At 57.4% G+C, this 13,480-nt stretch overlaps 5 protein-coding genes across 5 annotated transcripts; 3 read left to right on the forward strand and 2 right to left on the reverse strand.

Annotated features, from left to right (window-relative positions):
• Nucleotides 1-637: 637 nt before the first annotated feature.
• Nucleotides 638-1,702, forward strand: B0T26DRAFT_646464 (protein-tyrosine phosphatase-like protein; the record flags this gene model as incomplete). Its single annotated transcript, XM_060437816.1, has 2 exons — nucleotides 638-1,217; nucleotides 1,344-1,702. The coding sequence occupies 2 exons, from the start codon at nucleotides 638-640 to the stop codon at nucleotides 1,700-1,702; spliced, it is 939 nt and encodes a 312-aa protein (XP_060296285.1).
• Nucleotides 1,703-2,001: 299 nt separating this feature from the next.
• On the reverse strand, nucleotides 2,002-4,092 carry B0T26DRAFT_751543 (pseudouridine synthase; the record flags this gene model as incomplete). Its single annotated transcript, XM_060445385.1, has 3 exons — nucleotides 2,002-2,182; nucleotides 2,246-3,730; nucleotides 3,839-4,092. The coding sequence occupies 3 exons, from the start codon at nucleotides 4,090-4,092 to the stop codon at nucleotides 2,002-2,004; spliced, it is 1,920 nt and encodes a 639-aa protein (XP_060296286.1).
• Nucleotides 4,093-5,456: 1,364 nt separating this feature from the next.
• B0T26DRAFT_675792 (uncharacterized protein) lies at nucleotides 5,457-6,960 on the forward strand (the record flags this gene model as incomplete). Its single annotated transcript, XM_060439883.1, has 4 exons — nucleotides 5,457-5,654; nucleotides 5,760-5,887; nucleotides 6,013-6,355; nucleotides 6,682-6,960. The coding sequence occupies 4 exons, from the start codon at nucleotides 5,457-5,459 to the stop codon at nucleotides 6,958-6,960; spliced, it is 948 nt and encodes a 315-aa protein (XP_060296287.1).
• Nucleotides 6,961-7,180: 220 nt separating this feature from the next.
• Nucleotides 7,181-9,244, forward strand: B0T26DRAFT_710053 (uncharacterized protein). The gene is made up of 5 exons (XM_060441963.1): nucleotides 7,181-7,510; nucleotides 7,570-7,616; nucleotides 7,696-7,910; nucleotides 7,964-8,565; nucleotides 8,654-9,244. The coding sequence occupies exons 1-5, from the start codon at nucleotides 7,286-7,288 to the stop codon at nucleotides 8,864-8,866; spliced, it is 1,302 nt and encodes a 433-aa protein (XP_060296288.1). The 5' UTR covers nucleotides 7,181-7,285; the 3' UTR covers nucleotides 8,867-9,244.
• Nucleotides 9,245-9,561: 317 nt separating this feature from the next.
• Nucleotides 9,562-11,657, reverse strand: B0T26DRAFT_740866 (transmembrane amino acid transporter protein-domain-containing protein; the record flags this gene model as incomplete). Its single annotated transcript, XM_060443896.1, has 5 exons — nucleotides 9,562-10,164; nucleotides 10,229-10,541; nucleotides 10,630-11,007; nucleotides 11,077-11,336; nucleotides 11,367-11,657. 5 exons carry the CDS (start codon nucleotides 11,655-11,657, stop codon nucleotides 9,562-9,564), a joined length of 1,845 nt encoding a protein of 614 aa, XP_060296289.1.
• Between the last annotated feature and the right edge of the window lie 1,823 nt (nucleotides 11,658-13,480).

A 13,480-nucleotide genomic window follows, 5' to 3' on the forward strand; every position in this document is an offset into this window, starting at 1 on the left:
GTTGCATGACCTTGATTGATCGGTAATTCGTAGACGTGGCAAACGAAAGGGGGAGGAGAGAAAGCCTTGAATTGTCTACAGCTTCAAATTAGTTATTTTAATCACTGAAATAATTAGTTTCGCTACAATCAGTGTACAGAGACGCTGTCTGCAAAATACATACATTTATTTCCGAAGCTGCAGTATGAACAACCACATACAAGGCGGGTATAGCGGCACGCCTCCAAGGCGGTGGCGGCCTGCGCAATGTTTAGACGAATGGCTACATCCCACCCGGACAGTTACAACCGCCTAGCCAACGGCGAGGTTGCCTGGTGAGGAAAGCGCGGCACACATCCGGGTCACACGCTGCCCAGGTGGTGCCTGTCAGGCTGGAAATAATTAAGCCGGCACAGGACGTCGGTTGTCGACCCAAGTCCTTCACCGCTGCTAGGACTTTCAAACGCTGCACTTGAGCTCGAGGGAAGCTGTTTCTTTTTTTTTTCTTTTTTTTCTTTTATTTTAATTCTCCAACTGTTCCCCCTCCCCAAGTCACTAGGCACACTTAATCATACCCTTTTCTGCACGCGCCTGCAACACCATTGCCTGGAGCACAGATAACTTTCAGAAATTAATCAGCATCCCATCTCCAAAAATCATGGCCTCAACCCCAACCCCACCCCAAACGCCATACCTCGCGCTCCTCGCCGAGCTCGCCAACGTCCCAATAACCGAAGCCATCACGCCCCCGGACCTCACGACGCAGGCGCTCAGCCTGCCGCCGTTTGTGTCGCCCGAGACGGTCCCCGGCGCATTCAACCTGCGGGACGTGGGCGGTCTGGTACCGAGACTCATCGCGCCGGGAAGAGTGTACCGCAGCGGTGCACCGGACACGATCACGCCGGAGGGGCGCGTGGCGCTGCGCTCGCAGCTGGGGATCCGGTGCGTATACGACCTGCGGCGCCGCGACGAGCTCGGCCAGGCCTCGTCCCCCTCTGACGACGACGGCGGCCCCGAGAGGATCCACTGCCCGTTCAATATGAATGTAGAGGGCGGGCCGCCGGTGCCGATGCCGGCGGTGATCACCACGTTCGCGCCGCTCGCGGACGGGTCGCCGGGTCCCGGCTACGTCACAATGCACGACGAGATCATGGGCGGGTACAAGGCTGGGTACCGCAAGGTGTTTGAGGGCATCCGCGACTCGGCTGATGGCCAGGCCGTCTTGTTCCACTGCACCGGTGAGCCGGACTTGGGCGCCGATCCCCTTTCTCCTTGCTATTTCAAAACCTGCGCTTTTCCACAACAACCTCAACAAACAAACAAAGAAACAAAGAAACAGCGCAGTGCTAATCACGCCTGAACAGCTGGACGGGACCGTACGGGTTTGCTAGCGGCGATGATCCTGGAGCTGATGGGCGCGGACGCGGCAACGATCGGGTTCGATTACTCGCTGTCACGTATCGGCCTCGAGCCGTTCCGCAAGACGATGATGCCGAAGGCCATCATGAACTTCGTTCCTGAGGCGGTCAGGGGGTTCCTGAAGGCTGGCACGCTGCCGCCGGGGCTGAAGGAGTTCTTCACGACGGACCCGCAGACCATGATCCGCTTCGTCGAGCGCTTCCGCCAGCAGTACGGCGGCACCGAGGGCTATCTCCAGCAGATTTTGGGGTTTGATGAAAATGACATCAAGACCATCAGACGGCGATTGGCTCCTGTGGCATGAGCGGCGAAGTATCTGATGAGAACCTCCGGGATTCGCAACTTCTTGTAAGAGGTAATCACGGCCGTGGTAATTAGATTAAAAAGTATTCACACAAAAACGGGTCGAACTAGCGTTGGTTAAAGCTACCTAGCGAAATGGACCAAATTACCCTTTCACGCATGGCGTGCTTCAGCGGGTAAACCAAGGCTCGTATGCGACGATGGCAGGCAACTGTACAGAGCAAGAATTCTTAATCTCTGCCAACCTTTGAAAAGTCCATTTCGGCGTTTGTGGAATGCAAACGAGGTGAGCTCAATCGCTCACGTGCCAATCTCCACCACGCCATCCGCCTCGTCTCCAAGTTCGGTCTGCAGCGCTTTGGGTACTCTCTCGCCGCCCTTGCGGTCCGAACGCTCATGCGACGCCTCCACTCCGCCGCTGGTAGCCCAAAGGAAGTAGTCGGTGCAGAAGTTGTCGACCTGGTTGAAGAACAAGTGGAACCTACAAACACAGACTGTTAGAATGACCAAGACACATGTTCATGAACAGCGGATAGGGCCTTACGAGTTCTCCTGCTCCTCTACCTCAAACATGCGCCGGTAGATGTACCCGTCCTTGAACTTTTGGATCTGATCCTCGTACTTGGAAAAGTCGATAGCCTCCTTGCCGAGCCCAGCCGCCTTCTTGTTGTACTCGGTGAACTCTGGACGCTCCAGCATCAGGCCGAGACCTGGCGCCTTGGGGATGCTAATGCGCCGCGGCCCGTAGCTGTCGTTGATGATGTCGAGCGGAGCGCCGCAGCGGACCAGCATCACCGACAGCGCAATCATTTTGCGAATCTGGTGCATCATGAAGCTCTGGCCGTGGATCTTGACCGAGAGCCACTCGGTATCGCCAATGCAGATCGGCGTCGGGTCAACCTTGAACGACTTGATGTGTCGTTTGGCTGACGGGTCCGCAAAGGACTTGAGTATGGTGTAGTTGTGGAAGTTGTGCGTGCCGAGATAGTGATCCAGAGCTTGCTGGAGCCTCTCAAGGCGGCGCGGTGTGGCCCGGTAGCGCCGCTTGGCTGTGATGTATGCGGCCTTGACTTCCCGGAGTGCTAGCTCAGCAGGGGAGAGCTCCTTTTCTCCTGCCTGTTCCTTCTCAGCAACGGGTTTGCTTGTCGAAACGCCCTCGCTGTCAATGTCCACCGCGTCATTCGTCTCGGCGCTTTTGGTTGACTCGGCTTCGGGTATTGCCGCGACCTGATCCTTCTGGACCTTGGCCTTTGCCTTGCTGTTCGATTCTGTGGGTACAGACTCGTCGGCAAGCTCTTGCTCTCCAGTCTCTTCCAACAGCCGCACGACCTCCGCTCTGGTGTCTGCGTCTAAATTGTCGAGAATGGGCTGGATGTCATTCTTTTCCACGTCGTCCCAAAAATCCTTGACATCGTCCAGCCGACTAAAGTATTCCTCAAACATGCCCTTCTCTTTCGCTGACTCGACTACCTTCTTTCCCAGGAAGCTGTGTGGCTGGGGCGGCAGGAGAGCGTAGCTGGGCATGAGGTACTCATACCATCGCGACTCGCAGGATTGGTAGCAGCTAAAACCGTTGCTGGTCCGCTGGATCGCCCAGATTCTGATCTGGTCGGGAAGGAGCTTGTTGATCTTTTCGACGATATCCTCGTCTTCGACGATAAGCTTGAGCGATAGGACATTCCCGGCGGCGTGGACGCCCTTGTCGGTTCGCGCGCAGCGGACCAGGCTCGACTTCTTGGGGTCGTCGGCATTGGCCTTGGAGATGGCACCGGCGGCAACAAAGGCGGCAAATATATCGCCCTCAATCGTCTTGTCCTTGTGGTTGATCTGAATGCCGTGGTAACCCGTGCCCGCGTAGCCGATGAGCACAGCCACCTTTCGCTTCGGTCGGCGTTCCTCGGCAGCGATCTCCTCGGGGGTGAAGGAAATGCTCATGTAGCTGTTGCCCTGGACATCGTCCTCGATGACCTTGAGTCGTTTGGCGGATCGGTTGTTCTGCACTTTTTCGCGATTGGTGGGGAAGTCGCGTCTGCGAACTGGTCAGAGTCGTCGGCATTGCGCGCGTCAAATCGGAGGCAGCGACAGAACCGCCCATGACCACAAAAGAAGCCAAAGACGAATTGAATGCCCGACTTACTTCCTGAGTCCAAGCTCCGAGTTATTGCGGTCGTCGCCGCCCTTGTCATTGCCGCGGTCTCTCCCTCCTCGCCCGCCGCCTCGCCCGCCTCGCCCGCCTCTGGCACCACCCCGCCTCTCGCTCTGGTAACCGCCCTTGTAACCGCCACGACCGCGACCACCCCGGCCGCTCTCGTCTGCGGGCCTCGTCGTCGTATTGGTGTCTGCTGCAGGGGCGCTCGCCGGCGGGAGAGGAATTGAATCGTCGGCTGCCATCTTGATAGCAGGGACGATGATCTCATAGTACCGCGCGAAGAAGTTGCTGAGGCTGCCCACAATTTTTACCTTGGAGATGGAGAAGCTCGCGACGCTTATCGCCCAGCAGACGCCTTCCCTATCGCAGCCTAGCGTGAACTTTTAATAATGGGGCATCACAAACCCCTCCCCTACCCTGCACACCAAACCCCAAACTCCAAAGAGGGTTTTTGGCTGCACTCCACTTTGCAATACGCACTCGCCCCACATCAAACCGAGTGAAACAGCAGACCCGTCCTCCGTGCCTCTGTTTCGCGCTCACGAAATGTCGAGTATTTCACAAATCGAGTAGGATAAAAGGAGCGTTTCGTATTTTCGGGCCTCGGCCCTTCCAGCAAAGTCTCGATAAAACATGTCTAGGCTGCGGGGCAGGATTAATTGTTCCAATATGCGCTATACGAATATGCATTCAGACATGCACGTAAACCACAGCAACTGAAAGAGCGCGTATTCGGCAAAAGAAGCGCACGTCCGGCCCGCCATGAGACGCCGAGTTCAAGGCCCGCCCGGTGTTTGGAAATTCTGCAGCAGCAGTGTTATGCTCCATCCGAGACGACTCGGGGCTGTTTGCTATTTACCTCATATAATTATATACGGCCTCTCTTCTTCCTCTACTGCCTCTTGTTTTTGCTTTTCTTTCTCGTCTTCACCTCTTATTCCGTCACCTCTGGCTTTCTTTTTCGCTTCTCCATTTCTTTCCCCCCCTTTGTCTTCCTATCATTATCAGACACTAACTCCCCATGACCGGGCCCGCCGGCGGATATTGTGTTGCGCCACGACGAGCTGCAACTGTGTTTTGTGACGCCTCTGGCTGGCCTGGTCGAGGAGCTTGCGCTCCAAGTCAAGCGATTAGAAGGGGGGCTGCCTTCGGTGAGACCTTTTTTTTGTTTCCTCCCCGCGATTGTCCATCCATAGGCTATTGGGCTAACAAGAAAAGGCTCATCTTTGTCACCGACTTCGTTCAGGTCCCGGCCTCGTTTCGGTTTCTGCTGGCGACGGCTCTCGGCCAAAGCTTGCGCCGCAAGAAGACGGCCGTCTTGGAAACCGTACACAGAAACTACCATCTTCCCGGCCTCAACCGCAGCTCCGACACGCTCATCCAGGCAGCAGTGCTCGCGGGGGATGTGTAGCAGGATGGCAGCTGCACCAGGCCGCAGGCGCCGTGAGTGGTGATAGTTATTAGGTAGCAAGACTCCTAGGTAAAAGGTGAAAGTGTTCTCTCGCTAATTATCCTGTCTAGGATGGGAGAATATTTAAGAGAGATATGGCTCACATGACTAATTAGGCGACCGAATCCTCCGGCGATCTGCCCCACAACACCAAGAATGGCCATCGCGCCAGCGAGCCCAGAAAGCATCGCAAGGGCAGCGGCCACGCCGGCAACCCACAGCCCGAATCACGTACCCCAGGCTCTGTGCTCGTTTTCATACCAGAACCACAACACATCGTACCCGAAATACGACTTCTTCATCCGGGAAAAGTCGTTCTCTATCGTGAGACAGAAGACGCACAAGTTCCCCACAGTTGGTTTGCTCGTCGAGGCTGGCGCCGTTCTGGAAGAGAAACAGTGCCAAGTGGAAGAGCTTTGACTGCAGAGCACGGAGTAGCGGTGGTGTATATGTCCAAAGCATAAAGTCGAAGCTGGCGAGCAAAGCCCTGGCAGCATCGACGTGGCTGGTGGAAACGCAACGCCACAAGGCCCTCCCGCACCTCGGGAACAAATCCCGACGCTGCTCAACCATGTGTCTCATGCAAGGTGCGTATGCAAGCCATCTGTCGATAATGATTCCAATCTAAAGCAGCGAGGTCGTCCGCTGCCAGCTTTCTTGTGACCACGAACTCCCAGGACTTGTCGGGCGTGCCTGGTCGACCTTTTTCAAGATGCGGCGGCTTAGGCAACCCGCCTCTTGACATCAAGACCTCCCAAAAGAGAACGCCAAGGCAGAACATATCGGCACGCTTTGCCACATGGACGTGTACCAGCGCGCCGCTCCATTGTGCCTTGACCTCGGGGGCGAGATATTTCGGGGTCCCTCGTCGCATCCTGACGGCGCTTCGTCAGGGCCGGCAACGACAGAGTGGCCAAAGTCAAAATCTTGGGAACATGACCAAACACGAGCACATTCGGGGGCTTGATGTCGCCGTGCACTACTTGGCACGCATGCAGCGCTCCCAGTCCCGAAGCGACGCCGTGCACGATCAACGCGCACGTCTGGGGAGGAAGGTTGGGCGAATTTTTAAGGTACTCGGCCAAAGACTCTTTGGCCCTTTCCAGTCAAAAGGCGCGGTGCGGCAATAGGAGACGGGCCGTCTCTTGCGCGATATTCCCAAGGCTTTGAGTGACGACGGCAATCGACGCATTGCTGCTAATCTGGAGCCAGCTGCAGCGCCGAGGCCCGAACTAGCACAATGTGTCAAGCCCAAAGAGAGAATCGAGACGACCCATGACACCAGGTAGATGAAGCCCAGGGCCAGCTGCATGTCCTGCGCGTGGGAGCGGATGAGTTGGCAGTACACGGCGATGGTCTTTTCCTGAGATGACACGCGAAGCTGCCTCCCGAAGCGGCCAGAAAGGCCGAGCAGCCCGCCCTTTTCCCCAAGACCGACGAAGAGAGTGTCGAGCCTGCCCAAGATCACGGGGCAGCCCTCGATGAATGTTCAGAGGCCGGAGACGAGAGCCTCGGGCCTCCGACCAACGCCGCTGGCAACCGGGTCAGCGAATCTAGATCACACGCGCTAATGGCCAATAGCACGCCGATAAGCCCATCTGACTTGCTCTTGAGGCTGCCGAGCACCTCGTTGACGCTGGAGACGTCGCCGATGAATTAGACGACGGCGAGGGTTGCCTGGGCCGAATTTCAGGTTATGAGGGGTGTACATGAGATAAAATCCAAAATCATCTGAGCTGAACAAGAAAGCCTTCCTGCCTGCTGCAGGTTCCCCAGCTGGGCTTAGTGCAATAGTGACAGAGGGCAGACTGCAGAAGGTGGCGCAGCCCGCAGGCCGCAACCCGCAGGCCGCCGCAGTCAGGCACTGGGACATAAACGAAACGAAAGCCTCAGACCACTCGTGTGGAAGCCGATCTCTTCCCTAAACCTTTTACCACCCCTGACTAGTTCTCTACTATCCACTTCTCTTGCCGGGCCCTAGTTATATGTCCGCACGTATGATATTAGATTCCTTCCCCATGCTCGCCGTCATGCACAATAGTAATAATGCCGAGCTCGCTATGGCGTCGCCGCCGCTGCGCGCCATCGACTTGTTGGGAGACGTCCACCTGGCCGCGACGACGGACGCCAGATGCTGGACGCTGTCGGCGGAAAAAGTCATCGACGAGCCCTTGGGCCAGGGCGACGTGGCCGCCAAGTGCGCAGCGATAGTGAGCTTGTCGGCCTAGGGGCCTAATTAGAATAGTTCTAACAGGACACTCATCGCTAGGAGTCGGCACAGCAACAGCCATCGAGCGGTCCCACCCTTCATCTCATGTGCGTTTTTTGTCACTAGTAAACAACGGTGAAAAGGAACTGCTGATATCTGAACGGCTGATATCTGAACGGTAAACAGCTCGACCTGGGGCGACGCCTACAGGCCGGAAGTCTCGCTGCACATCTCCAACAGCAACAACACCCACGGTAACGGCGACGGGCCGAGCGACTTTGGCGCGCTCAACAGCCTCCTCGGCGTCACGGCGTACACGGCCAGCGTGTACATGACGGCCCGGCCGCTCTGCTCGTACACGCTCGAGTACGACAACACACAGGAGAACATCACGGCGATAAGTCCGCCGTCCCGCCCCCTTCACAGCTTAACACTGGATACTCACCGCACACAGCGTTCCTCGTCCGCTGCCCGCGCACCTTCCACTCGATAATCTGCATCCTGCGCATCCGCATCTCCGACCTGAGCAGCGTCGCGCTGCTCAGCTGCACTCTACCCGACGAGCTCGCCGAGCTGCGCACGCTGTGCACGTCCAACACGTCCCTCCTGCGCGCCACACCGCTCGGCCTGCTCAGCCTGATCCTCGACCAGCGCAGCCGGTCGTGGGAGCGCTGGGTGACGCAGGTGTGGATCGAGAGCAACCAGATCGAGGGCCTGACGAGGCTCGCGCCGGCCGACTGGCTGATGAACCGGCTGCCGCCGGCGCGGTCGCGCGAGTTGGCCGCCGACCCGGACAAGCTGCTCGAGCAGCTGAGGTCCACCGACGTGCAGATCTGCCACGGGCAGAACGTCATGGCGTTCGCGGCGCGGTACGCGGCGTTTTGCTTCGAGAGCGTGGCGCTGGTCGAGCGCGCGCGCGCGGGCGGGGGGGTACGGCTCAAGCCGGCGGCGCGGGCGATGTTCGAGGACCGGATCAGGTTCATGCAGTCAAGGTGTTGTTCCGTGCAGGAGCGCTTTGCGGAGATGCGCGAGCGGCATCGTGGGCAGATTAACGTGGTGAGTGCGCCTGTGTTCTCTAATGGGGAGCTAGGTGGTGGAATTATGTGAAAAGAAGACCACTGACTTGTCGCGGGGACGGGGAAAGATGTTCAGCCTCATCGCGCAAAAGGACAGCAAGGTGAACCGCGCCGTGGCCGGGCTGAACCTCGACGTGGCGCGCGTGGCGGCCGTCGACAGCCGCACCATGAAGACGATCGGCGTGCTGACGCTCGTGTTCCTGCCGTCGACGCTGGTGACGGTGAGTACCCCCTTCGTTTCTATTAATCCCCAGTTTCCATGGAGCAAATGGGGGATATAGCATGAAACTTACTTGCTGTGGTGTGGGCTAGTCGCTGTGGCAGGCCAACGTGTTTCACCTCGACGACGGCGTCAACGCAAAGGTGTACGCGGCAGTCACCGTGGCCGTGACCGCCGGTGTCTTCTTCTGCTGGTGGCTCTACATGCGCTACTCGCACAGGCCGCTGAGCAAGTACGAGAACGGATTGGGCGGCGGGGTCTTGACTGCCGTGTAAACAGGTCGCGGCTGCCGAGAGGACTCTAAATACCTCAGGACGGAGAGTTGGGTATGAATGGGAGGTTTGGGTTTGGCCTTGATTGTTGAGAGCCGTGTTTTGGAAGGAGGCATAGGACCATGAGAGGGTGTCATGTGTAATTAGGTAAATATTTCTTCAACCAGGTGGCCAAAGAAAGGCTCCAAATGTATTGGACAGATATCCACGACATCAATGAACGCAAGTTAAAAGACATACCCGAAAGTAAAATGGTTTGTCAAATCCAGCCAAGCATAATTCAATCCTTTTGTTTCGCCATGTATCCTTCATTGCAGTCGATTTGTAACAGCATCTGGTATCATCAACACAACAGACCAAGAACAACCAAACGCTCAAACTCCCACCCCGCCACTCCATAAACCCTCACAGAACATACAAAATTATTTTCACATGAAATTACCAACAGGACAGGACAACTCTTCCAGTACAGAGAGAGGCGGTGTCAGACGGGTGTGGCACAGCCGAAGCTGGTGGCAACCGTCTTGCCTTCAAAGCCGGCAATCAGGCCCTCGATGCTCGAGTACATGCCGAGGCCGGTCGTGGCCAACCCGCCGAGCAGGTAGATGATGTTCCAAGTGTTGAAGAGGGGGCGCTTGAGGAAGCCGCGCGCGAAACGCTTGAACCCAGAGTCGGTGTAGTTGTACGTCTTGGTGATCGGATCGAAGCGCTCCTGCTCTGTCATGGCGTCTTTCTTGATATTGAAGCCGAGCGACAACAGCGCCGGCAGCGTGTACGTAAACGACAGGATGAACAGGGCGCCAATGAAGCCCGACACGTTGGAAAACTGCGGGATCGCGGCGGCGATGATGAAGGCGACGGCCCAGTAGATGGGAATCAGCACCGCCCAGAGCCACTTGCCGGCCGCAACCGTCAGGGGCGGGGCGTTGAAGACCTCCTGCAGCAGCTCGACGTAGAGTACCTTGAGGCCGATGTTACCGTACAGGCAGGCCGCGATCATGGCAGTGAACAGACCCATGATGTTGGTCGCCGTTTGCCAGGCGTACGGCGACAGGCCTTGTCCGACGGGGATGAACGTGAACTGGCCCTGCAGTAGCGAATCTTGGTCAGCGGAGGGACGGCACAGCAGAGCTATAAGACGCCTAACATACCTGGTACGAGTAGATGAAGATGCCAAAGAACAAGTACACGACGTAGATGAAGATCTCGGCGATCAGAAGCGACTTCCAGAAGTCGCGAGGATGGCGCATCTCGGCCATAAAAGCGGCAAACACCATGCAGCCGCCAAAAGAGTATACGGCCTGGTTGAGGCCATTCAGGGAGCCGATGAAGCCCGAGCCGCCGCTGGCAAATCCGTCAGGCGGCGTGCCGGCGAACGTGCGAATAGGGCCTGGAGCAAAGTCGGGGCCGAACGTGCCCTCGGTGGCAATGAAGTTGGGCAGCGAGTTTGCCGCGACTCCCATGCTGTTGTCAACAGTCAGCGTCGCGATCTGACAAGCAGGGCTAAAACAGAGTTGCAAACAGTCTGCAAACCAAGGGGGATACCACTGACCAGATAAAGATGACGAGCAAATTGATGTAGACGGCGATATTGGCCAGCCAGGAGAACTTGGCCAGGGTGCGGATCTGGCCAAGGACGAAGCCAGCGGACATGGAGATGACGAGGCAGGCGACAAAGCAAAGGCCGTTACTCGGCACGGCGTTGGCGTCGTTAGGGTCGGGAGGCGGGCCCTTTGAGATCTGGGAGATGGCCTGGCCCGTGCCGAGAATCAGGACGGACACGAACAGGAGGAGCTGCAGACCCTGGGAGAAGTTGATGAGGTGGCGCGACAGCGGGCCGAAAACGCGGTAGTACAGGTCGCCGTAGCCCCTGACGGGGTATTTGTCAGAGTCGAGGTTCAAGAAGGCCTTCCACAGGAGATAACCGGAGCTGGTTGCGGGGTGGAGGTCAGATGGCGCACTCGTCACGATAGAATGGCAGACGGAGGGCATGACCTACTAGTACGACATGATGCCAAAGACGGTGTAGAGCGCGACGCCGGGCCCGTAACCCATCTGGGCAAAGGCCCACGGGGCTGTGTATGGGCCCAAGATGTCGGTAGTGATCAGGTAGAAGACGCCGCCCCATCCTGCAGTGCGCAATGCGCGGTTGGCTTGCTTCCACTCGTCGGCCGTCACGCCAGTGACGATGGCAGTGTTTGAGCCATTGGAGGGCTTCTCGTCCGCGACTCTCTCGTCTGCGACCTTCTCGTCGCCGGACTTCTCGTGGGCAGCAGCGTCGGCATCCACGGTGGGGGGCGGCGGGTGGTTGTCGCTCTTGAACAGAGTCCTCTTGACCAGGTTCTGCACCGTGGACGGGCCACGGCGCGAGAGGTACAAGGCGTTGGAAGCCTCTTCTTCTTTGCGCGTGATCTCGGCGTAGTATAGGTATTCCTCAAAGGTGACCGAGGGATCGTGCGTGACGTGTGCGGGCGTCACTTCTGTATGCGAATGCGCGACATGGCTGACATCGTGCGAGGGGCGGCGCACATCGCCGCCGACCTCGCCGTCGATCAAGACTGCCGTGGGGACCACCGACATGGTGGGATAGTCCGAGGGCCCGTATCCGTACAGCAGCTGGGGATAGCTAAGGAGATTCGAGACGGTGCACAAAGTCTACAATAGGCGCAATGGGCGTTGACATGAGACGAATTGTGGCTTGACAACACGACGAGACACCGGCCCGTCAAGAAATTCGGATTGTCGACGAAGAACAGACGTGAGAGAGACGGAATAGGGCAGGCCGGGGTGATAAATTTATCCAAGGCGCGCTCTGGGCCTGGAAATCTCACAGATTAGCTGTCGACCTCCCCCCGCGTGGTGACAGGGGGGGAGGTCTGGTCGGCAGGCACCGGACGTCGTATTGTCCTTTTTTTAACTTATCTCTCCGTGCGCTACAGGTCAAGCGGCTTCCGTTCATGGATGCGTCTGACTGCAGTTTCGCAATGCAACATGGCTGCTGAGTGCTGACAGGGAAAAGCAGACGGGATAGCTGGGGGGGGGCCTTGGCTGATTGGATCCTCCTGCAACCCGACTTCTTGATGTTGGTACGAGAACCCCTGGGATGCCGTCTCAGCCGTCCCAAGTCCCAAGTCTGTAGCTTTGCAGGGCAGAGCATGGAGACGGGAGCCGGGAAAATTGTTTGTTCGAACTGGAAGCTGGGATGTTCAAGGTGGTTCGACGCTTGGCATTGACGACTTGTGCCTCGGACAGGACGGAATTGAAATTGGTGGTTGGTGGGTTGCCAGCTTGGTACGCAGGCTAGGCGGTGAATTCTTCTTGTTGCAGTCTAGTCAAGCCCACAGGGCTCTCGGGGTTACACCAATACACGACCATCAGGCCGTTAGGAACTTATGCAACGAGAGTCGGCTAGAGCTACGGGAACTCACTACCGACTCAATCCATGCCAGATGGACCATCGTGAGGGCCAAGAGCAAACAGGCCGCTTGTTGCCAACGCCAAATTACGAAGTAGGGATTCGAGCGTCGTAGGTTGCAAATGACACGGCGGGGAGTGAATCTGTCTTGGCCGCGGCGCCACACATCTGGGGAAAGAAATGCGTCGTCCTTGTGTCCCGTCGCCCGTGAGGCCAACGGCGCAGCAAATCCATCCCCATCTCCATCCCCCGCAGTGGTGTGGCGACCGTGGTTGGGGAACATTGGGGTCTCAAATGGGAATGGGAATTGGAACTGGAACTAGAACAACCGACGAATGATCCATGAGCTTGTAGCCGCCCGAGGGTACCCAAGTTTCGTGCGGCCCTGCGTGGCTTCGGCACCTGCAATGCCAAGCTTTTGCCGACAGGGCCTGGGCGCTGTGGGAATCCGTGGTTGGGATCAATAACCTAAGATGATGGAATAAATAGTCGCATGGAAGCCCTCCGCATCTGGCATCGTCTGTTGCTAGTTTTAGGACCTTTCGCTGCTGCCATGCGGCGCTGTCAGGTTGGAGGAGTTAGCCAAATATCTCAGCTGTGACAGGGCAAACATTTGTGGTCTGAGAGCCCAAGCGCTCGACGCCATTGCCCGGCTTAAGTTAGTAAGAACTAGCTTGGCTGATGGCCATCTGCACGCAGGAGCGGCTGGTGCAGGCATTAATCGCCACGTTGGGTTTGGAGTTTGGACACGGCAGGCACGCTTCGCTTGACATGGGGGCCAAATCGGAATCCCGTCGGCAAGCCGTGGTGCAACGAAAAACGCGAAGCGGGCTCTCCCTCCCTCTCACCCTCGCTCCTTCCCGTCGGGTTTGCCCAAAGATCAGCACTCAAATCGAAATTGTTCACTGAGACTCCACTGTTTCGGTGCCGGGCAGGCCGGCAACAGCCAGCACATGCTTTCCCCAAACTGCGCCCCTAATAATGCTGC

Source organism: Lasiosphaeria miniovina, assembly GCF_030549165.1.
Source record: "Lasiosphaeria miniovina strain SMH2392-1A chromosome Unknown B0T26scaffold_4, whole genome shotgun sequence".
NCBI lineage: Eukaryota > Fungi > Ascomycota > Sordariomycetes > Sordariales > Lasiosphaeriaceae > Lasiosphaeria > Lasiosphaeria miniovina.

Bases quoted from the DNA above. Each gene is read 5' to 3' on its own strand.
- B0T26DRAFT_710053 (XM_060441963.1), top strand. From the start codon at position 7,286: ATGTCCGCACGTATGATATTAGATTCCTTCCCCATGCTCGCCGTCATG. The intron at 7,511-7,569 runs GTGAGCTTGTCG...ACTCATCGCTAG, and splicing joins CCGCCAAGTGCGCAGCGATA to GAGTCGGCACAGCAACAGCC. The intron at 7,617-7,695 runs GTGCGTTTTTTG...AACGGTAAACAG, and splicing joins GGTCCCACCCTTCATCTCAT to CTCGACCTGGGGCGACGCCT.